The sequence below is a fragment of the Pipra filicauda genome, unplaced genomic scaffold (genome assembly GCF_003945595.2).
Source record: "Pipra filicauda isolate LSUMZ 115617 unplaced genomic scaffold, ASM394559v2 scaffold1040_size35062_pilon, whole genome shotgun sequence".
In the NCBI taxonomy this organism is placed as follows: Eukaryota; Metazoa; Chordata; class Aves; order Passeriformes; family Pipridae; genus Pipra; species Pipra filicauda.
Window position 1 is genome coordinate 12,480 of NW_024103475.1, and position 22,573 is coordinate 35,052.

General features: G+C 56.6%; 1 protein-coding gene across 1 annotated transcript; it reads left to right on the forward strand.

The window, feature by feature from the left end:
- Positions 1-1,290: 1,290 nt before the first annotated feature.
- Positions 1,291-22,568, forward strand: LOC113986515 (BRD4-interacting chromatin-remodeling complex-associated protein; the record flags this gene model as incomplete). The annotated part of the gene is made up of 11 exons (XM_039379221.1): positions 1,291-1,360; positions 7,306-7,352; positions 8,994-9,036; positions 9,741-9,806; positions 11,398-13,215; positions 16,277-16,864; positions 18,623-18,779; positions 20,200-20,321; positions 20,918-20,983; positions 21,699-21,748; positions 22,469-22,568. Coding segments are annotated over exons 2-11 (3,051 nt in total), but the record flags the coding sequence as incomplete, so codon positions are not given.
- Positions 22,569-22,573: the final 5 nt, after the last annotated feature.

The window sequence follows — 22,573 nt, forward strand, 5'->3', positions numbered from 1 at the left end:
AAGTTTCGGTCATTTCTTTTGGCGCTTTGGGGGCGGCTTTGGGGAGTTTTAGTGGATTTTCAGGAGTTTCGGTGGGTTTTGGGGGTGGTTTTGAGGAACTTCGGGGCAGTTTTGAGGTTGTTCCTTCAGGATTTTCGGGCGCTCCGAGGGCGATTCGGGGGTGACATTCGGGGACTTTCAGGGGATTTTTAAGAGGTCGGGGGGGCGACTTTGAGGAATTTTGGGCCGTTTCTTCAGGGGTTCGGGGCCGTTCGGGGGCGATTTTTAGGAGTTTGGGGCGGCGGGGGCGTGGTCTATGCAAATCGGCGGGCTGGGATTGGCGGAGAGGGTCGGTGAGGGTGGAGCGTACGTAAATGAGCGAAGGGGGGCGTAGCCAGTTAGTGGAGGGGGCGTGGCGTATTTAAATTAACTTTCATAGGTAATAGAAATTTGGGCGTGGTTTATGCAAATTAGACCGTGAGGGGACGCCAGGCCTCACGTTTGGGGGCGTGGTTTATGCAAATAAGCGTCATGAGGGACATCCAAGTAAAATCGCCGCATAATGGGCGTGGTTTACGTTAATATATAACACCCGGGGGCGTGGTTTATGCAAATACACCGTGTCGTGGGCGCGGCTTATGTTAATATCCGAGTTGTGGGCGCGGCTATGCAAATAAACACGAAAGGGGGCGTGTTTCATGCTAATATATCGATATATGGGCGTGATTTACTCTAAAATGTCACCTATGGGCGTGGTTATGCAGACAAACACGAAAGGGGGCGTGTTTCATGCTAATAAACAAGAAACGGGGCGTGTTTCATGGTAATATATCGATCTATGGGTGTGGCTTACCCTAATATATCGTCTATGGGCGTGGTTATGCAAAAAAAAAGAAAGGAGGCGTGTCTAATGCTTATATATGGGTTTGGGGCGTGGTTTATGCTAATAAGCACGATCTGTGGGCGTGGTTATGCTAATATACGCTCGTGGGGTGTGGTTATGCAAATTTAACCCCGCCCTTCCGAGGGGGGCTTTCATGAGGCGGCCTCGGGGGGGCGTGTCTATTCTAATGCCTGCCCGGGAGGGGCGCGGCTTTCGCCAATTAATCCCCGCCCACCTTTCCCCCGGGGGGGGGGGTGGTGGTTCGTCCCTCCCCCGAGAGAGAGGGGGATCCCCCCCCCCCTCCCCGATCCTATTTTATCCTTTTTTTGGTGGTTTTCGGGCGGTTTGGGCGGGTTTTCCGCGGGTCGGTTTCGGGGGCGGCCGGCGATCAGGCAGCGCCGCGGCCCCCTAAGCGGCGGGGCCCGGCGGGGTCCTCGGGGCGGCGCCCGTGCGGGGGCGCCTGGGAGACCCCGCGCCGGGCGCCGCTCGGGCCTCACGGTGAGTCCGCCCCGCTCGAGAGAAAAGCGCCCGATTCGCCCCCAAATCGCGGCCCTGTCGCGACAGCCGCCCCTCCCCCCCGGCCCCGCCGGGCCCCCCCGCCCCCCTCGCGCCGCGCTGGGGGGGGGGCGGCGGCCCCCGAAAGGGGGGGGAGGGGGGGAAAGGGGGGGGGGAGGGGACGGGCCCCCGCCCCCCCCCCCATCCCCCACCCCCCCTACAAACAGAGCGAGACGGGCCCCAAATTGGGCAAAGGGGGGGCGGGGAGGGGCCTTCGGCCTCGGCGGCCGCCTCTTCATCCTCCTCATCCTCCTCGTCCTCCTCATCCTCCTCATCTTCCTCCTCATCCTCCTCCTCATCCTCCTGCTCCTGCTCTTCCTCCTCCTCCTCCTCCTCCGCTGGCTCCGCTCCTCCTGCCGCTCTTCCTCCTCATCTTCCTCATCTTCTTGCTCTGCCTCTTCCTCCTCATATTCCTCATCCTCCTGCCGCTCTTCCTCCTCCTCCTCTTCATCCCCGGCTCTGCCTCTGCTTCATCTTCCTCCTCCGCCTTCCGCTCTTCCTCCTTATCTTCCGAGTCTTCCTCCAGTTCTTGCTCTGCCTCGTCTTCGTCCTCACCTTGCTCTGCCTCTTCCTCCTCTTCCTCCTCCTCCTCCTGCCGCTCTTCCTCCTCGTCTTCCTCATCTTCTTGCTCTGCCTCTTCCTCGTCTTCCTCTTCCTTCTCCTGCTGCTCTTCTTCCTCCTCATCTTCCTCCTCCTCCTCTTCATCCCCTGCTCTGCCTCTGCCTCATCTTCCTCCTCCTCTTGCTGCTCTTCCTCCTCATCTTCCTCCTCCTCCTCCTGCTCTTCCTCCTCATCTTCCTCATCCCCCTGCTCTGCCTCATCTTCCTCCTCCTGCTCTTCCTCCTCCTCCTCCTCCTCCTCAGGGACTGGGTTTGGAGCTGCCCCCGGGCTCGTTTTGGGTGACCTTCCTCAGCTCCCTCCTCCTCCTCCTCCTCTGGCTCTGCTCCTTGTGCTGCTCTTCCTCCTCCTCTTCCTCAGCTCCCTCCTCTTCCTGCTCTTCCTCCTCCTCCTCCTCTCCCTCGGGGTCTCTGGAACTGCCTCTGCTCTGGGGGTTCATGGCCTTCCTCTTCCTCCTCCTCCTCTTCATCTTCCTCCTCCTCTTCCTCAGGGACTCTCCTTGGAGCTGCCACTGGGCTGGGGGGGGTGGCCTTGCTCATCTTCCTCTTCCTCCTCCTGCTGCTCTTCCTCCTCATCCTCCTTTTTCTCTTCCTTTTTCTTCCTCCTCCTCCTGCTGCTCTTCCTCCTCATCTTCCTCTTCTTTCTTCTTCCTCCTTCTCCTCTTCCTCCTTCTCCTCCTCCTCCTCCTCCTCTCCCTCAGGGCCGGGTTTGGAGCTGCCCCTGCTCTGGGTGTGTGGCCTTCCTCACCTTCCTCCTCCTCCTCCTGCCCTCCCTCCAAACCTTCCTCCTCCTCCTCTTCCTCAGGGACTGGCTTTGCAGCTCTGGCCTTCCTCCTCCTCCTCCTCCTCCTGCTCTTCCTCTTCCTCCTCCTCCTCCTGCTCTTCCTCTTCCTCCTCTCCCTCATCTTCATCCCCCTCTTCCTCCTCCTCTCCCTCCAGGACTTGTGTCTCCCCTCACCTTCCTCCTCCTCTTCCTCCTCCTCTTCCTCCTCCTCCTCCTCAGGGTCTGGAGCTGCCCCTGGGCCTGTTTTCTGTTCCCTCCTCTTCCTCCTCTTCCTCCTCCTCAGGGCCTGTGCCCAGCCTGGCTCTGTGTCCTTCCTCCCCCTCTTCCTCCTCTTCTTCTTCCTCTTCCTCCTCCTGCTTTTCTCCTTCTTCTTCCTTCTTTTCTTCCTCCTCCACTTCCTCCTCTTCCTCTTCCTGCTTTTCTCCTTCCTCTTCCTCCTCCCCTTCTTCCTCCTTCTCTTCCTCCTCCTCCTCCTCCTCCTCTTCCCTCCCCTCTCCCCCCCGGATCCCTCTGGAATCCCGGGCCAGTGGCAGGTTTGGGATCCCAACTCTTCCCAGAATCCCCCTGGAATTCCCTGATCCCAGAATCCCCCTGGAATTCCCTGATCCCAGAATCCCCCGGAATTCCCTGATCCCAGAATCCCCCGGAATTCCCTGATCCCAGAATCCCCCGGAATTCCCCGATCCCAAAATCCCCCCCGAATTCCCTGATCCCAAAATCCCCCTGGAATTCCCATGTCCCGATCCCAGATCCCCTGGAATTCCGCCCGCTCCCAATCCCCCGGAATTCCCGATCCCAAAATCCCCCCGAAATTCCCCGATCCCAGAATCCCCCGGAATTCCCTGATCCCAGAATCCCCCGGAATTCCCTGATCCCAGAATCCCCCGGAATTCCCTGATCCCAGAATCCCCCGGAATTCCCTGATCCCAGAATCCCCCCCCCCGGAATTCCCGCTCCCAATAAACTCGGGCTCGTTGCTCTCCCGGTTCTCTCCCGTCTTCATTCGCTCCCCTGCCCCCGCTATCCCAAATTTATCCCAAATTTAGCCTGGATCCATCCCAAATTCAGCCTCCTTTGATCCTGGATATATCCCAAATTTGGCCTGGTTTGGTCCCAGATTTATCCCGAATTCAGCCTGGATCCATCCCAAATTTAGCCTGCTTTGATCCCACATTTATCCCAAATTTGGCCTGGTTTGATCCCAGATTTATCCCAAATTTAGCCTGGTTTGATCCCGGATTTATCCCAGTTGTATCTTGGATTTATCCCAAATTTATCCCGGTTTTATCCCAGTTGTATCCCGGATTTATCCCAGGTTTATCCCAGTTCTATCCCGGATTCACCCTGGATTTGTTCCTGTTTTATCCCAAATTTATCTCGGTTTGATCCCGAATTTATCCTGCATTTATCCTGCCTTTATCCCGGATTTATCCCAGTTGTATCCTGGATTTATCCCAGATTTATCCTGGATTTATCCCAGTTGTATCCCGGATTTATCCCAGGTTTATCTCAGTTTTATCCCAAATTTATCTTGGTTTGATCCCAGGTTTATCCCAGTTGTATCCCAGATTTATCCCAGGTTTATCTCAGTTCTATCCCGGATTCATCCTGGATTTGTTCCTGTTTTATCCCAAATTTCTCCTGGTTTTATTCTGGATTCGTCCTGGTTTGATCCTGGTTTGATTCTGGATTTATCCCGCTTTTATCCCGAATTTATCCTGCCTTTATCCCGGATTTATCCCAGTTGTATCCTGGATTTACCCCAAATTTATCTCAGTTCCATCCCGGATTCATCCTGGATTTGTTCCTGTTTTATCCCAAATTTATCCCGGTTTTCTCCTGGATTTATCCCGGTTGTATCCTGGATTTATCCCAGTTTTATCCCAAATTTATCCTGATTTTCTCCTGGATTTGTCCCGGTTTTATCCTGGTTTTATCTCAAATTTATCCTGATTTTATTCTGGATTTATCCTGGACTCGTCCCAGTTTTTTCCCGGATTTATCCCAATTTTCTCTCCTATTTATCTTGGACTCATCCCACTTTTATCCAGGATTTATCCCAATTCTATCTGGAATTTATCCCAGTTTTATCCAGGATTTATTCCAATTCTATCTGGAATTTATCCCGCTTTTATCCAGGATTTATCCCAGTTTCATCCAGGATTTATCCCACTTTTATCCGGAATTTATTCCAATTCTATCTGGAATTTATCCCACTTTTATCCAGGATTTATCCCAATTTTATCCGGGATTTATCCCACAGATTCCTGGAGCACTCCTGGAATATTCCCAGAGAATTCCTGGAGTATTTCCCGGGAATACCTCGACTATCCCGGGAGCAAAAGTTGGGATTGGGGAAGTTGTGTCATGGAATTCCCGTTTTCCTGGAGAACCCCCCCGGAATTCCCGTTTTCCTGGAGAACCCCCCTTTTCCAGGGATTCCGCCCCAATCCCACGTTTTTCCCGCCCGGGAGGGGCCGGAAGAGGCTCCAACCCCCCCCCCCCGGGCTGGTTTTTTGGGAATTGGGGCAGAAGGGGGGGGTTGGGAGGAGAATCCCGGGATTTGGGGCCGGGAATTCCCCGGGGGGCTGGAAAAGCGCCGGGAAAAGCCGGGATTTGGGAGCCTCCGGAGGCTCTTCCCGAGGAAATCCCGGGATCAGGAGCCTCGCCGGGAATTCCCCTGGAATTCCGGGTGAATCCCAGGCCTTGATCCCGCTTTTCCCGGGTCCGGAATTCCCGGATTTCCCCCGAGCTGCTCCTCGGGCGCCGAATCCCGAAACATTCCCGACTTTTCCCGGTTTTTTGGGGCCCTTTGGGTCTCGTTTTCCCCTCCCTGGGGGTAACAATTCCTTGGATTCCGGTGGGAATCCCGGGAAAGGGGGATCCGGGGGCTCGCTGAGCCTCGGGAACCCTCGGGAGGGGGGGAAAAGCGGGAATTTCCCCCGGAAAAGGGACCCTTCGGGCTTGGAATGTTGGGAATCCGCCCCGGCCCTTCGGCTTCTCTTGAGGCTTCTCCCAAAAAAAGCTCCAGGAATCCCTGGAATTGTTTGTCCTTCCCATATTTGGGGCCGTTTCCTTGGGAATGGGAAGGGGGGGGAGGGGAGGGATTCCAGGGGTTCCTTCCGGGATTCCGGGAGAGGAGAAGGGATTTTGGGATCCGTTTGTTCCCGGAGGGATTTTGGGATCGGTTCCTTCCTGGAGGGATTTTGGGATCGATCCTTTCCCTGCTGGAATTCCTGGGAATCCTTTCCTTGGGGAATTCCCAAAGGAATCCATCCCAGGGGGATTTTGGGATCAATCCCTTCCCTGGGGAATTTTGGGATCAGTTTGTTCCCGGAAGGATTTTGGGATCAATCCCTTCCTGGAGGGATTTTGGGATCGCTCCTTTCCCTGCTGGAATTCCTGGGAATCCATTTCTGGAGGGATTTTGGGATCAATCCCTTCCCTGGGGGATTTTGGGATCAGTTTGTTCCCAGAGGGATTTTGGGATCAATTCCTTCCAGGGGGGATTTTGGGATCGCTCCTTTCCCTGCTGGAATTCCCGAGGAATCCTTTCCTTAGGGGATTCCCAAAGGAATCCGCTCCCGGGGGGATTTCGGGATCAATCCAATCCTTCCCTGGGGAATTTCGGGATCCCTTTATTCCCTGAGGGATTTGGGGATCAATTCTTTCTCTGGGGAATTTTGGGATCAATCCAATCCTTCTCTGAGGAATTTTGGGATCCATCTGTTCCTGGAGGAAATTTGGGATCAATTCCTTTCCTGGGGAACTGAGGGATCAGTTTGTTCCCTGAGGAATTCTGGGATCAGTTTATTCCCAGAGGGATTTCGGGATCAATTCTTTCCCTAGAGAATTTCGGGATCCATCTGCTCCTGGAGAAATCTGGGGATCAATTCCTTCCCCGGGGAATTTTGGGATCACTTTCTTTCCCTGGGGGATTTTGGGATCCCTTTATTCCCGGAGGGATTTTGGGATCAATCCAATCCCGAAGAGATTCCCGAGGGATTTCCAGAGGAATCTTTTCCTGCCCTGGGATTCCTGGAGGAATCAGCTCCTTCAGGAATTTCGGGATCGCTCCTTTCCCTGGGGGATTCCCAGAGGAATCAGCTCCTTCCCGGATTTTGGGAATTTCGGGATCGCTCCTTTCCCCGAGGGATTCCCAGAGGAGCCAATTCCCAGCGGGATTCCTGCAGGAACCATTCCCTGATGGATTCCTCGAGGAATTCCCTCCTCACCCCTCTCTCCCTCCCCACTATCCCGTTTTCCCTCCTTTTCCTTGGAATTCGCTCCCAAAACCCCCCGAAAAAGCCGGAAAAAGCCGCAGCTCCCCCTTCCCATTCCCATTTTCCGGGGGTTTTATCCCGACTTTCCAACCAATCCCTGCCCGGAGCCGAGGGAGGGAGGGCAAAGGGCCCCGGAATTCCCGGAATTCCCGGAATTCCCGGCTTTTTCCCTGGAAAAGTGACGCTCTGTGTCCCTGTTGGCAGTTTGTCATGGATGATGAAGACGGGCGGTGCCTCCTCGATGTCATCTGGTGAGTCCCGGGAGTCTGGGGGGCACAATTCCCAAAAAAAAGGTGGGAACGGCCCGGAAAGGGGCGGGAAAGGGCGGGAAAGGGCCCAAAATGGGGGGGAAATGGCCCAAAATGGGGGGAAAACGGCCCAAAATGGGGGGAAAACATCCCAAAATGGGCTGGGAACGGCTCAAAAAGGGAGGGGATTGTCCTGGAAAAGTGGGAATTGTCCTGGAAAAGTGGGAATTGTTTTGGGAAAGGTGGGAATTGTCCTGGGAAGGGCAGGAAAAGTCCCAAAACTGGCTGGAAATGACCCAAAATGGGGGAAAAAGAGACTCAGAATGGGTTGGGAATGGCCCAAAAAGGGAGGGAATTGTCCTGGAAAAGTGGGAATTGTCCTGGAAAAGTGGGAGTTGTTTTGGGAAAGGTGGGAATTGTCCTGGGAAGGGTAGGAAAAGTCCCAAAACGGGCTGGAAACGACCCAAAATGGGGGGAAAAGGGCCCCAAAATGGGCTGGGAATGGTTCAAAAAGGGAGGGAATTGTCCTGGAAAGGTGGGAATTGTCCTGGAAAAGGTGGGAATTGTCCTGGAAAAGGTGGGAATTGTTTTGGAGAAGGTGGGAATTGTCCTGGAAAAGGTGGGAAAGGTCCCAAAACCGTCTGGAAATGGCCCAAAATGGGGGGAAAAGGGCCCCAAAATGGGCTGGGAATGGTTCAAAAAGGGAGGGAATTGTGTTGGAAAAGTGGGAATTGTCCTGGAAAGAGCGGGAAAGGTCCCAAAACCGTCTGGAAATGACCCAAAATGGGGGGAAAAGGGCCCAAAATGGGCTGGGAACAGCTCAAAAAGGGAGGGAATTGTCCTGGAAAAGTGGGAATTGTCCTGGAAAAGGTGGGAATTGTTCTGGAAAGAGCGGGAAAGGTCCCAAAACCGTCTGGAAATGGCCCAAAATGGGGGGAAAAGGGCCCCAAAATGGGCTGGGAATGGTTCAAAAAGGGAGGGAATTGTGTTGGAAAAGTGGGAATTGTCCTGGAAAAGGTGGGAATTGTCCTGGGAAGGGCAGGAAAGGTCCTAAAAAGGGTGAGGAATGTTCTGGAAAAGGTGGGAATTGTCTTGGAAACCTTCGGAAATGTCCCAAAACGGGTGGAAAAGATCCCAAAAGGGTTGGGAATGACCCTGGAAGGGCAGGAAACGTCCCCAAAAGGGCTGGAAATGTCCCAAAACCCACGGAAAACGTCCCAAAAGGGTGGGAAACATCCGGAAAACGCCGGGAAATGTCCCGGAAAAGGCTGGAAATGCCCCAAAAAGGGTGAGAAATGTCCCAAAAAAGGCCGGAAATGCCCCAAAAAATCCAGAAATGCCCCAAAAAGGGCTGGAAAAGCCCCCAAAAGGGTGGGAAACGTCCCAAAATTGGCTGGAAATGCCCCCAAAAGGGCTGGAAACTCCCCCAAAAAGCGGAAAACGCCCTAAAAAAGTTGGGAAATCTCCCAAAAAACCACCCAGGAATGTCCCACAAAGGGGGAAAACCCTCCCTGAGCCCCCCCAGGGTCCCTCCAGACTCCCGAATTTCGGGATCCTCCCCGGGAAAACCCCTCCCAGAGCTCCCCCCCCCCCCAAATCCCGGAATTCCGCTCCCTAATCCCCTTTTCCCGTTTTTTTTCCCAGCGATCCTCAGGCCCTGAACGATTTTTTACATGGATCCGAGAAGGTGAGACCCCAAAACCCCCCCAAATCCCCTTTTTTCCCCCCAAACCCCCCTTTGTTTTCCATCCCACCCCCCCTTCCATCCATCCCGACTTTTTCCATCCCATTGGGGTTTTTTAGGAATTTTGGGGCCCGTTTGGAAGCGGAGGGGCCGCCCCTCCCCCACCACCACATCCCACTTTTCCTTTGCAATCCCAGATTTTTTTCCCCATTTTTTCTCATTTTTTCCCATTTTTTTCCCATTTTTTCCCTTTTTTCCCCCAATTTTTTCCCATTTCTTTTTTCCCATTTTTTCCCCCATTTTTACTCTTTTCCTTCCTATTTTTTCCCCTTTTTTCCCATTATTCCCATTTTTTCTCATTTTTTCCTTGTTTTTTCTCCATTTCCCCCTTTTTTTCTCTTTTTTCCCCCATTTTTTTCTCATTTTCCCCTCATTTTTCCCCGATTTTTTTCTCATTTTTTCCCCCTTTATTTTCCGTTTTTTTCCATTTTTTTCCCATTTTTCTCCATTCTTTTCCCCATTTTTTCCCCCATTTATTCTCATTTTTCCCCTTTTTTCCCCCCATTTTTTCTACTTTTTTCCCATTTTTTCACCATTTTTTCCCATTTTTCCCCCATTTTTTTTCTCATTTTCTCCCCATTTTTTTCCCATGTTTTTTTCCCGCTTTTCTCCCTAAAATCCCAGTAAATCCGTGTTTCTGCTTCCAGATTGACAGTGATGATCTCCTGGACAGCTCAGGAGATGCTGCCAGTGCCTTTTTTGAAGGTGCTGGGGTAGGTATTCCCGCTCCCCTTCCCGCTTTTCCCGGGTTTTTTGCCCTTTCCCGAGTGGAATTCCATCCCTTTCCCGGGGCTGGACAAAAGAGGCGAAACCCTGGGAATTTTTCCCTGGGATTTCCCGGGATAAAGTCCCGAAATCCCTGGATTTGAGGGCAAAACCCGAGGCTCTTCCTTAATTTTGGGAGTCGCTTTTCCCGCCGGATTCGGCTCCGGGAGAAAACCCCGGGATGGAAAAGGGGGAAAGGAGGAGCCGGGAGCCCGCGGGGAATCCCCAAAGCTTGGGAAAACCCCGGAGAACTCCGGTCCTCGGGAGAAAAATCCCCTTTTTCCCGGTTCCTCCGGAGCCCCCCCGGAGCAGGAGGGGGAAAAATCCGGAATAAACCCGGAATTGGAGCCGGAAATGCCCTTTTTTCCCTCCTTTCCCCCTGTGCATGGAATGCTGTGCATGGAGAACGAGCATGACCCCCCGGCCCTTCCTTCCCTCCGGTTTTCCCTCGGGTTTCCTCGGGTTTCCCGGGAATTTTCTTTTGGGGTCGTTTTTCCCTCCTAAAAAATCCCGAATTTTCATTTTGATCCCGTTTTTTTTTTTCCTCTTTTCAGTTTTGTTTTCCCTCCTCCCCCTTTTGGCCAAAACCCAAACCGGTTATCCCAGAAATCCTCTCCCTTTTCCCGGGATTTCCCCTCCTTCCCCTTTTCCCGGGATTTCCCCTCCTTCCCCCTTTTCCCGGGATTTCCCCTCCTCCCCTTTTCCCGGGATTTCCCCTCCTCCCCCCTTTCCCGCGGGATTTTCCCCTTCCTTTCCCCAAAAACCCTCTTTGTCCCTCCGAGCTGGAGATTCCGGAGCGGGAAAACCGCCGGACGCGCCCGGAATTCCGACGGTTCGGCGCCGGAAAGCCCGAAATCTCTGGAGTTTGGTTGAGTTTGGCTGAGTTTGGTTGAGGTTTGATTGAGGTTGAGTTTTGGTTGAGTGGGTTGAGCTTTGGTTGAGTTTGGTTGGTTGAGATTTGGGGGGTTTTCCTTGAGTTTGGGTTGGTTGAGTTTGGTTGAGGTTTGCTCGAGTTTTGGTGGAGTTTTGTGGAGTGTTGTGGGGTTTTGGTTGGGTGAGATTGGGGGAGTTTTCCTTGAGTTTGGGTTGGTTGAGTTTGGTTGAGGTTTGGTTGAAGTTTGGTGGAGTTTGGTTGGGTGATTTTGGTGAGTTTTCATTAAGTTTCTGTTGAGTTTTGGTTGAGTTTCGACTGAGTTTGGTTGAGTTTGGTTGAGTTTGGCTGAGTTTAATTGGGTGACTTTTGGTGAGTTTTCATTAAGTTTGGTTGAGTTCTGGTTGAGTTGAGTTTCTATTGATTTTCCATTGAGTTTGGTTGAGTTTGGTGAAGTTTGGTTGGGTGAGATTTGGTGACTTTTTGAGTTTCTGTTGAATTTGGTTGAGTTTCTGTTGAGTTTCTATTGATTTTCCGTTGAGTTGGGTTGAGTTTGGTTGAGTTCCCCTGAGTTTCTGTTGACTTTTGTTGGCTTTCCCCGAGCCGTTTCTGTTGAGTTCCGTCCCGTCCCCCCCCTCTGACCGCCCGCCCCGTCTCCGTTGCCGCAGCTCCACGGGCAGGAGCCCGCCGGGAACCCGCTGAGCGCGGAGCCGAGCCAGCCGCCGGCCAGCGTGGACCTGGACTTCCTGGAGGATGACATCCTGGGCTCGCCCTCGGGCGCCGGCGCCGGCGCCGAGCAGCCGTGCGACATCCTCCAGCAGAGCCTGCAGGAGGCCAACATCACCGAGCAGACCCTGGAGGCCGAGGCCGAGCTGGACCTGGGCTCCTTCCAGCTGCCGGCGCTGCAGCCCGTGGTGCAGGCGCCCGACGGCACCCCCCAGATCTTCTCCGGCGGCGCCGACCTGCTGGGCATCCAACCGCCCGCCGTGCTGGCCCACCAGGCCCTGGTGCAGCAGCCGGTGGGCGCCGACGTGGTCAACAAGGCCATCAGCGTCCAGCCCTTCCTGCAGCAGGTGGGGCTGGGCAACGTCACCATCCAGCCCCTGCCCAACCTGCCCGGGCTGCCCAACGGCAGCCCCGGCGGCGCGCTGGGCATCGGGCCCATCCAGGTGGTGGGCCAGCAGGTGATGGCCATCAACCAGCCGGCGGCGCAGCAGCTGCTGGCCAAGCCGGCGCCGGTGGCGGCCGTGGGCGGGTACATCGCGCAGCCCGAGGCGGCGCTGGCGGCGGCGCCGTCCTCGCAGGGCGGGGCCGGCCTGGTCATCCAGAAGAGCCTCCCGGCCGTGGCCACCACCACGCTCAACGGCAACTCGGTGTTCGGCGGCGTGGCCTCGCCGGCGTCGCAGCCGCTCACCGTCACCTCGGGGCTGGGCGGCTCCCTGGTGCCGGCGCCCAACGTCATCATCCACCGCACGCCCACGCCCATCCAGCCCAAGCCCGCCGGGGTCCTGCAGCAGAAGCTCTACCAGATCACGCCCAAGCCCTTCGCGCCCAACAACGCGCTGGCGCTGCCCGGCGAGGCCCAGGCCAAGCCCCAGCAGAACCTGACCTTCATGGCCGGCAAGGCCGCGCCCAACGTGGTGCTCTCGGGCTTCCCCCCCAACGTCTTCAAGCCGCCGCCGCCCCAGCCGCCGGCGGCGCTGGGCAAGTCCATGAGCGTGCACGTGCTCAACCAGGGCGGCAGCATCGTCATCCCGGCCCAGCACTTCCAGGGGCAGAACCAGTTCCTGCTGCCGGGCCAGCTGGCCGGCGCCTCGGCCGTGCAGCTGCCGCAGCCGCTCTCGGCGCTGCCGGCCAACGTGGGCGGCCAGATCCTGGCGGCCTCGCACGGCGCCGGCATCATCGCCGGCCAGGGCGCCGGCGCCCAGCTCATCGCCAACCAGGCGCTGCCGGCGCAGATCCTGACCAACCAGAACTTGGCCGGGCAGCTCAACCTGGGCCAGGTGCTGACGTCGCCCAACGCCCACGGCACCGCCCACATCCTGTCGGCGCCCATCCAGCTCCAGCCGGGCCAGGTCGGCCAACCCGCGCTCTTCCAGATGCCGGTGTCGCTGGCGGGGACGCTGCCCAGCCAGAGCCAGGCGGCGGCGGCGGCAGCGCCCACGGTGATCCAAGGGGTGACGTTGGCCAACCAGGTCATGCTCAACGCCGGCGACGGTTTGGGAGCCGCCGTCAGCATCCAGGCCGCCCCCGGCGCCGCCCCCGGCGCCAGTCCCAGCCCCGGCGCCGACCCGGGCTCCGTCCTCACCGTCCAGCCCGCCGCGCCCGCGGCGGCGCCACTGCAGCTCAACGTGCCGGCGGCGGCGAGCGGGACGTCCCAGCCCAGCCCGGGGCTCGCCGGCAGCCCCGAGAAGATCCTGTTGGGCCCCGCGGCCGCGCCCGGCACCGTCCTGGGCCAGGAGTCCATGCAGATGTTCCTGCAGCAGGTGAGGGGCCTCTGCCCGGCATCGGGGGGGGATCCCGGCCCCGCGCCCGGTTGGGGGTCGTGGGTGAGTTGGGAGGTTGGGGTTGAGCTGGAGTTGGGGTCGGTGTTGAGGTTGGGGTTGGGTTGAGGTTGAGTTTGGGGTTGAGGTTGAGTTGACATTGAGGTTGAAATTGGGGTTGGGGTTGAGTTTGAGTTGAGGTTGAGTTTGGGGTTGACTTTGAGGTTGGGGTTGATGTTGACATCGAGTTGCGGTTGAGTTTGAAGTTGGGGTTGGGTTGAGGTTGACGGGGTTGGGTTGATGTTGAGTTGGGGTTGGGTTGAGTTTGAGTCGAGGTTGAGGTTTAGTTGGGGTTGGGTTGAGGTTGGGTTTGAGGTTGGCTTTGAGCTTGTAATTGGGTTGATGTTGAGGTTGAGTTGGGTTGTTCGACGTTGAGTTGGGGTTGAGGTTGGGTTGAGGTTGAGTTGGGTTGGGTTGACATTGACTTTGAGGTTGAGTTGGGGTTGAGTTGGGTCGGCGTTGACGTTGCGTTGACGTTGACATTGAGTTAAGATTGAGGTTGAGTTGGATTGACGTCAATGTTGCTGTTGAGTTGCCGTTGAGTTGAGATTGAGGTTGAGTTGGGTTGACATTGACATTGCCGTTGAGTTTCCGTTGAGTTGAGTTGGTGTTGAGTTGAGGTTGAGTTGGGTTGACATCGACGTTGGGTTGACGTTGATGTTGAGTTGAGGTTGAGTTGGGTTGACATCGATGTTGGGTTGACATTGATGTTGAGTTGAGGTTGAGTTGGGTTGACATCGATGTTGCCGTTGAGGTGACGTTGAGTTGAGGTTGAGGTTGAGTTGGGGTTGAGGTGCCGTTGACGTTGAGTTGACATTGAGGTTGAAGTTGAGTTGAGGTTGAGTTGAGTTGACATTGACATTGAGTTGAGCTTGACGTTGACGTTGGGTTGCCGTTGAGTTGCCGTTGAGTTGCCGTTGAGTTGACATTGGGTTGACATTGAGTTGCCGCTGTTGAGTCTTGGGGGCTCCAACGTCTCATTCCGGGTGTTCCCGCCCCGGGAGCGGCTCCGCTGTCGCTCTTCCCCCGGATTTGGGATTTTCCCTCCGGATTTGGGGGGTTCGTCCTTCCAATCCAACGGGGGGGGGAGGGGCCGCTCCGTGCCCCCATTTCCCACATTCCCGGCGGGATTTTGTGGTCGTTCCCGGCGGGATTTTTTGGTGATTCCCAGTGGGACTTTTCCCAGGTGATCCCAAATCCCCGGGAAGTTCGGTGGGACGGGGGCACGGCGGCTCCTGGTTTTCCTTGCCGGGAAAAATCCCTTTTCCCGATGGAAAACAGCCCCGGGAATGCGGGAGAACGACCCGGGAAGGGAAAACCGGGATCCAGGGGTGGAAAACCGGGATCCAGGGGTGGAAAACCGGGATCCAGGGACAGAAAACCGGGATCCAGCAGGGCAAAACCAGGGATCCAGCGGAAAACTGGGATCGGGGAGTGAAAAAACCGGGAATCCAGCAGCGGAAAACCGGGATTCAGGGGCGGCAAAGCGGGATCCTGCAGCGGAAAACTGGGATCCTGCAGCGGAAAAGCGGGATCTGGGCTGGGATTCCTGCAATTCCAACATTCCCTGTGGCCCTGATCCCGCTAAATTCCCCCCCCCGGCATCCGGTTTTCCCGCTGGATCCGTCCCCAAACTTCCCAGGGTTGGGACGAAGCTCCCGGAATTGGGCGGATTTGGGGGGAATTTTGTCGCTTCCCGGCCCCAATTCCGGGGTTTTCCAGCCCTTTTCCCCCTCCAAGTCTCCCATTCCCAGTTTCCCGCCCTGGGCCGGAGCCGGGGGGGGGTTGGATCCCCCCCGTTCCCGTTTTCCATCCCGTTTTTCCGACTGTTCCCGGCTCTTCCCGCTCGCTTTGGCTTCACTAACCCCGGAAGCTGCTGCTTTTCCTGCTTTCCCTGCGCTCCCGGCACGGGCCGATCCCGGAATTCCCGAAATTCCCGGGTTTCCCCCCCCCCAAATCCTTCGGGATCGTCGTCAGGCCCGTTCCCAACTCCGGGAATTTGGGAAAAGCCCCGGGAAAACCTCCCCGGGGGGGGGATGAGGGGGGTTTGAATCCATCCAAAATCGTCCCCGGAGCGGGAAAAAAACCAGGAATGGGGGAGTTTTTTTGGGGAAGCAAAGCGGGAAATGGGATTTTTCCGGGATCTGGAGCCGATTCCGGCTCGGAGCCGCTTCCTTGGGAATTCGCAGCCGGAGCCTCCCGGGTTTCCCCTTCTCCTGCTTCCCAAAAACACCCGGGAAAGGGGGATTTGAGGCAGGTTTGGGATCCAGAGGGTCGGGGGGGGGGAGTTCAGGGATGCCCAGAGCGACTTTTCCCTGGATTTGGGATGGAATTGGGATCCAAAGGGTCCCCGGGGGGGAGTTCAGGGCCCCCCAGGAGGTTTTTCCTGGGATAATCCAACCCTGGAGCTGCTTTTGGAGCCACTTTGGGAATCCACAGGTGGATCCTCGGGGGGTTTTCCTTCATTTTCATTCCCAAAACCCCCCAAGGAGCGGATTTGGGATGGGTTGGGCTCTGAGGGATCCTGGGGATGGATTATCCAGGCCCTCCCAGGGGGTTTTCCTGGGATAATCCAACCCTGGAGCTGCTTTTGGAGGCACTTTTGGAATCCACAGGTGGATCCTCGGGGGCTTTTCCTTCATTTTTATTCCCAAAATCTCCCCATCCAATGGATTTGGGATGGGTTGGGCTCTGAGGGATCCTGGGGATGGATTATCCAGGCCCTCCCAGGGGGTTTTTCCTGGGATAATCCAATCCTGGAGTCACTCCTGGATAATTCTCTTTTGGAGCTACTTTAGGAATCCACAGGTGGATCCTCGGGGGGTTTGCCTCTATTTTTATTCCCAAAATCCCCCCATCCAATGGATTTGGGATGGGTTGGGCTCCGAGGGATCCCGGGGGGGGTTTTCCAGGCCCTCCCGGGTTTTTTTCCCGGGATTTGCCCGTCCCAGCCCCTCTTCCCTGCCGGACTAACCTTCTGCCTCTTTTCCTTTCTGTGTTGCAGCCGAAGCTCCCGGGAGCGGGATCGGGATCGGGAACGTCCCCCGGGGACCCCCCTCCCCTCCCCTCCCAACTCCCTTCCCAACTCCCGGCCCAAATCCCGGCTCAGCTGCCCCCCCAGCTCCCGCCCCGCCCCCCCTCCCAGCCCCAGCCCCTCTCCCGCCCCCCTTCCCGCCCCCATTCCCGACCCCCTTCCCAGCCCCGCCCGCCCTCGGAGCCGCCCCCCCCGCGCTCCTGCACCCCCCAGAACCCCCCCCCGAATTCCCAGGGCTCCCAGAATTCCCAGGGGCTCTTCGGCATCATCCCGGAATCCTCCCCCTCCTCCTCCTCCTCCTCCTCCTCCTCCTCCTCCTCCGTGGCCCCCCCGGAGCTCCAGCAGCATTCCCAGTCCTCCCACTTCCCGGGAATCCCGCTGGGATCGGGGCCGGGGAAGAACCCCCCCCTGCACCTCCTGCCGGGGGCTTTCCAGCCCCTCCCCAACCCCATTCCCAACCCCATTCCCAACCCCAATCCCGGCCCTCCTCCTCCTCCTCCTCCTCCTCCTCCTCCTCCTCCTGCTCCGCCGAAGCCCGGCCTGGAAAGGTTCCAGCAGGTAAATCCCGCCGGGAATTCCCGGGGAAAACGGGAAGGAGACCCCCCCCCGTCCCATCTCCCCCTCCCCGGACTGGGATATCCTGGGAAATCCCCGATCCCAGTGTTTTGGGAGGGGGGGATTGGGGGAATTTCCTGGTTCCCAAACCCTCGGGAAAGGCGTCGGAAAGGCGGGAATTTTGGAAGCCCGATCCCGGTTTTCCGGGCGAACCCTCCCCCCCCCCTTCCCAAATCCCGGATTGGTCTCTGAATCCCGCCGGGTTTTTGGGATTTGGGGGTTTGGTTGTGGGATCTCGCTGGATTTGGGGTGATCAGGAACCAAATCCCACTGGATTTGGGGGATTCAGGAACTGAATCCCATCAGATTTGGGGCATCCAGGAACTGAATCCCACCGGATTTGGGGCATCCAGGAACCGGATCCCGCTGGATTTGGGGTGATCAGGAACCAAATCCCACTGGATTTGGGGGATCCAGGAGCTGGATCCCGCTGGATTTGGGATTTTGGGGGGTCAGTTGTTGGATCCCACTGGATTTGGGGCATCCAGGAACCGGATCCCGCTGGATTTGGGGGGTTCAGGAACCAAATCCCACTGGATTTGGGGCATCCAGGAACTGAATCCCACCGGATTTGGGATTCTGGGGGTCAGTTGTTGGATCCCACTGGATTTGGGGCATCCAGGAACCGGATCCCGCTGGATTTGGGGGTTCAGGAACTGGATCCCGCTGGATTTGGGATTTTTCTTGGGATTTGGGATTTTAGGGGCATTCAGGCATCGGATCCCGCCGGATTTGGGACCCTGGGGGGATTTGGGAGTTGGATCCCGCCGGATTTGGGGGATTCAGCCCTCGGATCCCACTGGATGGTGGATTTGGGGGGATTGAGGTGTTGGCTCCCCGTGGATTCGGGATCTTCGGAGGGTTCCAGCTGGATTTGGGATTTTGGGGGGGGTTCCCAGGCCTTTGGTCCCCCCGGATCGGGGATTTCCCTCGGGATTCAGGGGTTTGACCCCTCGGGATTTGGGATCTGGGATTCAGGAATCTGATGCCGCTGGATTTGGGATCTGGGGGGATTCAGGCCTTTGGTTCCTCTGGGCTGGGGATTCCTCTTGGGACCTGGGGGTCTGATCCCTCGGGATTTGGGGGTGTTTTTGGGATCTGGGTGTTGGATGTCTCTGGGTTGGGGGTTTTTTGGGATCTGGGGGGTTGATCCCTCTGGATTTGGGTGGGTTTTTTTGGGATCAGGGTGTTGGATCCCTTGGGATTTGGGATTTAGGGATTGGGATCGTTCTTGGGATGAGGGACTTTGATTCCTCTGGGTTGGGGTGGGTTTTTTGGGATCTGGGTGTTGGATTTCTCTGGATTTGGGTGGGGTTTTTTGGGATCTGGGGCTTGGATCCCTCTGGGTTGGGGTTTTTTTTGGGATCTGGGTGTTGGATCCCTCTGGATTTGGGGTTTTTTTGGGGGGATCTGGCTGTTGGATCCCTCTGGATTTGGGATTTCTTTTGGGATTGGGGTGTTTGATCCCGGTGGATTTGGGGTTTTTTTTGGGCTCTGGGTGTCGGATCCCGTTGGATTTGGGGGGGTTTTTTGGGGGGATTTGGGGGTCGGCTCCCGGTGGATTTGGGGGGTTTTTTTGGGGGGATTTGGGGGTCGGCTCCCGGTGGATTTGTCGTTCCCGGGGCTCTCCCGGCTCCGTTCCCTGTGGGCTTTGGGAACGTGGGGCCGGTTGGGATCCGGGGGTGTCTGTTCCCGTTTCAGGTCCCCCCGGGGCTGATCCTGCAGCCGAAGCCGCCCCCGTCCAGCCCCGGAACGTTCCCGGCTCCGGCTCCGGGCGGGGCCTCCGTCCTGGTCACGGCCACGCCCACCACGCCCGGCCCCGCCCATGGCCCCGCCCCCGCCACGCCCGCTAACGCAGGTGGGAACCCCGGCATTCCCAGAAATCCCGAAAATCCTGGGATTCCAGGGTCCCACGGCATCCCAAAATTCCGGGATTCTGGAATTCCAGGGTCCTACAGCATCCCAAAATCCTGGAATCCCGGAATTCCAGGGTCCCACAGCATCCCCAAATCCTGGAATTCCAGGCTCCCGCAACATTCTAAAAATCCCAGAATCCTGGAATTTTGGAGTCCCACAGCATTCTAAAATCCTGGAATCCCAGAATTCCAGGGTCCTACAGCATCCCCAAATTTTGGAATTCCAGGGTCCCAGAGCAGCCCAACATCCCGGAATCCCCGAATCCTGGAATCCCGGGGTCCCGGTGTCTTGGAATGCCAAAATCCTGAGTGTCCCGGAATCCCCCAAGTCCCGGGATTCCTGGAATTCCGGAGTCCCAGTGTCTCGATATCCCAATATCCCGGTGTCCTAAATCCCAGTATCCCAAATCCTGGTATCCCAACGTTCCAGCATCCCGAATCCCAGCATTCCACCGTCCCGTTATCCCACCATCCCAGTGTCCCAAATCCCAGTATCCCATCGTCCCGGTATCCCAACGTTCCAGCATCTTAAAAGGCGGTATCCCAACTCCCAATATCCCAAATCCCGATATCCCAACTCCCAATATCCCAACTCCCAATATCCCAAATCCCAATATCCCAAATCCCAATATCCCAAATCCCAATATCCCAACTCCCAATATCCCAAATCCCAATATCCCAAATCCCAATATCCCAAATCCCAATATCCCAAATCCCAGTCTCCGTTCGGGAATCCCCCTGGAATTCCAGCCTGGGCCCTTCCCTCATTCCCCCTCCCACCGGTTTCCCAGGATCTCCCAGGCCGGGAATCTCCGGGATTTTCCCGGCTCTGACCCTTCCCAGGATCTCCCAGGCCGGGAATCTCCGGGATTTTCCCAACTCTGACCCTTCCCAGCATTCCCAGGATTTCCCAGGCCGGGAATCTCCGGGATTTTCCCAACTCTGACCCTTCCCAGGATCTCCCAGGCCGGGAATCTCCGGGATTTTCCCAACTCTGACCCTTCCCAGCATTCCCAGGATCTCCCAGACTGGGAATCTCCGGGATTTTCCCAACTCTGACCCTTCCCAGCATTCCCAGGATTTCCCAGGCCGGGAATCTCCGGGATTTTCCCGGCTCTGACCCTTCCCAACATTCCCAGGATCTCCCAGACTGGGAATCTCCGGGATTTTCCCGGCTCTGACCCTTCCCAGGATCTCCCAGACCAGGAATCTCCGGGATTTTCCCAACTCTGACCCTTCCCAGGATTTCCCAGACCGGGAATCTCCGGGATTTTCCCGGCTCTGACCCTTCCCAGGATCTCCCAGGCCGGGAATCTCCGGGATTTTCCCAACTCTGACCCTTCCCGTTGTCCCCCCCCGCAGGTGCCCCCTCGGAGAGCAAACCCTTCTCCAGCATTCCCGGCATTTCCAGCATTCCCAGCGCCGTTCCCGCCGGGAAAGGGGCCCCGGCTCCGGGCAAGGCCCCGGCCCAGCAGCCCAGCCAGGTGAGGAGGGGGCGTTTTCCCGGGAATTCCTCCTCTCTTCCCACCTTTTCCCGCCCCTTCCCTGCTCTTCTCTCTCCTTTTCCCACTTTTCTCCTTCACTTCCAACATTCCCCCCTTCCCATCCCACTTTTCCCTTTTTATTTCCTCCATTTTCCCACTTTATTTCCCTGCTTTTCCCTCCATTTCCCACTTTTTTTCCCAGATTTCCTCCTTTTTTCCCAAGTTTTCCTCCTTTCTCCTTCACTTTCCCCGTTAATTCCCACATTTCCCCCCTTTAGACCCCAATTTTTAATTTCTTCCCCCCGTTTTCCCACTTTTTTCCCAAGTTTTCCTCCCCATTTCCCAGTTTTCTTCCCTTTTATGCCCAGTTTTCCTTGTTTTTCCACCCTTTTATTCCCAGTTTTCTTCCCTATTTCCCATTTTCCCTCCTTTTTGTCCCCAGTTTTCTTCATTTTCCCTCCCTTTTATCCCCATTTTTCCCCGTTTATCCCCAATTTTCCCCCTTTATTCCCACTTTTCCACCCCCTCGGGCGTCCCCCCCCTTTCTCAGCCCCGGCAATTCCCGAGTTCATCCCGCTTTTCCCGCTTTTCCGCAGGCAAAGCCGGGTGGGATCAAAGGCCCCCCCCAAGCCCCGGGGGGGGGGAAGGGCCCCCAGCCAATGGTGAGTCCCCAAATCCCGGGAATTCGGCCCCAAATCCCGGGAATTAAAGCCCCAAATCCCAGGGAAATTCACCCCGAATCTGGGAACGGTTCCAAATCCCAGGAAAGTTCTCCGAAATCCTGGGAATTCTTGTAAATCCTGAGAATTCCCCCTTCTCCCCCAGATCCTGGGAATCCCAAAATCCCAGGAAATTGCCCCCAAATCCTGGGAATTGCCCCCAAATCCCGGGAATGGCCCCCAAATCCCAGGGAATTGCCCCCAAATCCCAGGGAATGGCCCCCAAATCCCGGGAACGGCCCCAAATCCCGGGAATGGCCCCAAATCCCGGGAACGGCCCCAAATCCTGGGAATGGCCCCCAAATCCCAGGGAATGGCCCTCAAATCCCGGGAGCTGCGTGTGAATCCCGGGAATCCCCCAAATCCCGGGAATCTCCCCCAAATCCCGTGAACCCCCTGAACACTGGGAACAGCCCCCAACTCCCGGGAACGGCCCCAAATCCCAGGAACGGCCCCAAATCCCGGGATTGGCCCCAAATCCCGGGAACGGCCCCAAATCCCGGGATTGGCCCCAAATCCCGGGAACGGCCCCAAATCCCAGGAAAAGGCCCCCAAATCCCGGGAACGGCCCCAAATCCCGGGAACAGCCCCAAATCCCGGGAATGGTCCCAAATCCCGGGAATGGCCCCAAATCCCGGGATTTGCTCTGTGTCCGCAGTTGGAGTCTCTGAAGAAGGCGCCGGCGCTGCAGCCCAGTAAGGAGGCCTGGTGAGCACTGGGAATACTGGGAATGCTGCTGGGAACACTGGGAATGCTCCAGGCTGGGAATTCCGGCCGGGACGGGGACAAGAGCCGGGAATTCCGGCAGCTTTTGTGCCGGAAATGGGGAATTTTGGCCGCTCGGGCGCCGGAAATTGGGAATTCTGCCCCGCCGGGAAGGGGGAGTTTTGTCCTTGCTGAGCCCGGAAATCTGGGAATTCGGGGGGAAATTCGGGATTTTTGTCAACGTTGATGCCGGAAACGGGGAATTTTGTCCCCGTTGACGCAGGAAACTTGGGAATTTTGCAGGAAATTCGGGATTTTTGTGAACATTACTGCCAGAAACGGGGAATATTGTCCCTGTTGATGTGGGAAATCTGGGAATTCTGGGGGAAATTCGGGATTTTTGTCCCCGCTGATGCCAGAAACGGGGAATTTTGTCCCTGTTGATGTGGGAAATCTGGGAATTTTGGGGGGAAATTCGGGATTTTTGTCAACATTACTGCCAGAAACGGGGAATATTGTCCCCGTTGATGTGGGAAATTTGGGAATTTCGGGGGAAATTTGGGAATTTTGTCCCCGTTGATGTGGGAAATCTGGGAATTTTGTGGGAAATCTGGGAATTTTGTGGGAAATCTGGGAATTTCAGGGGAAACGTTGGATTTCCGTCGGTGTGGACGCCGGGAAATCTGGGAAGGGTGTCCCTGATTCGGGAATGTCGCCCCGCAGCCTCCTGGAGCAGCTGCACAAGCACCAGGGCTCGGTGCTGCACCCGGAATTCCGGACCCGCTTCCGCTCCGTGGGCGACGCCCTGAGGAGGCTCCTCCCCTACCA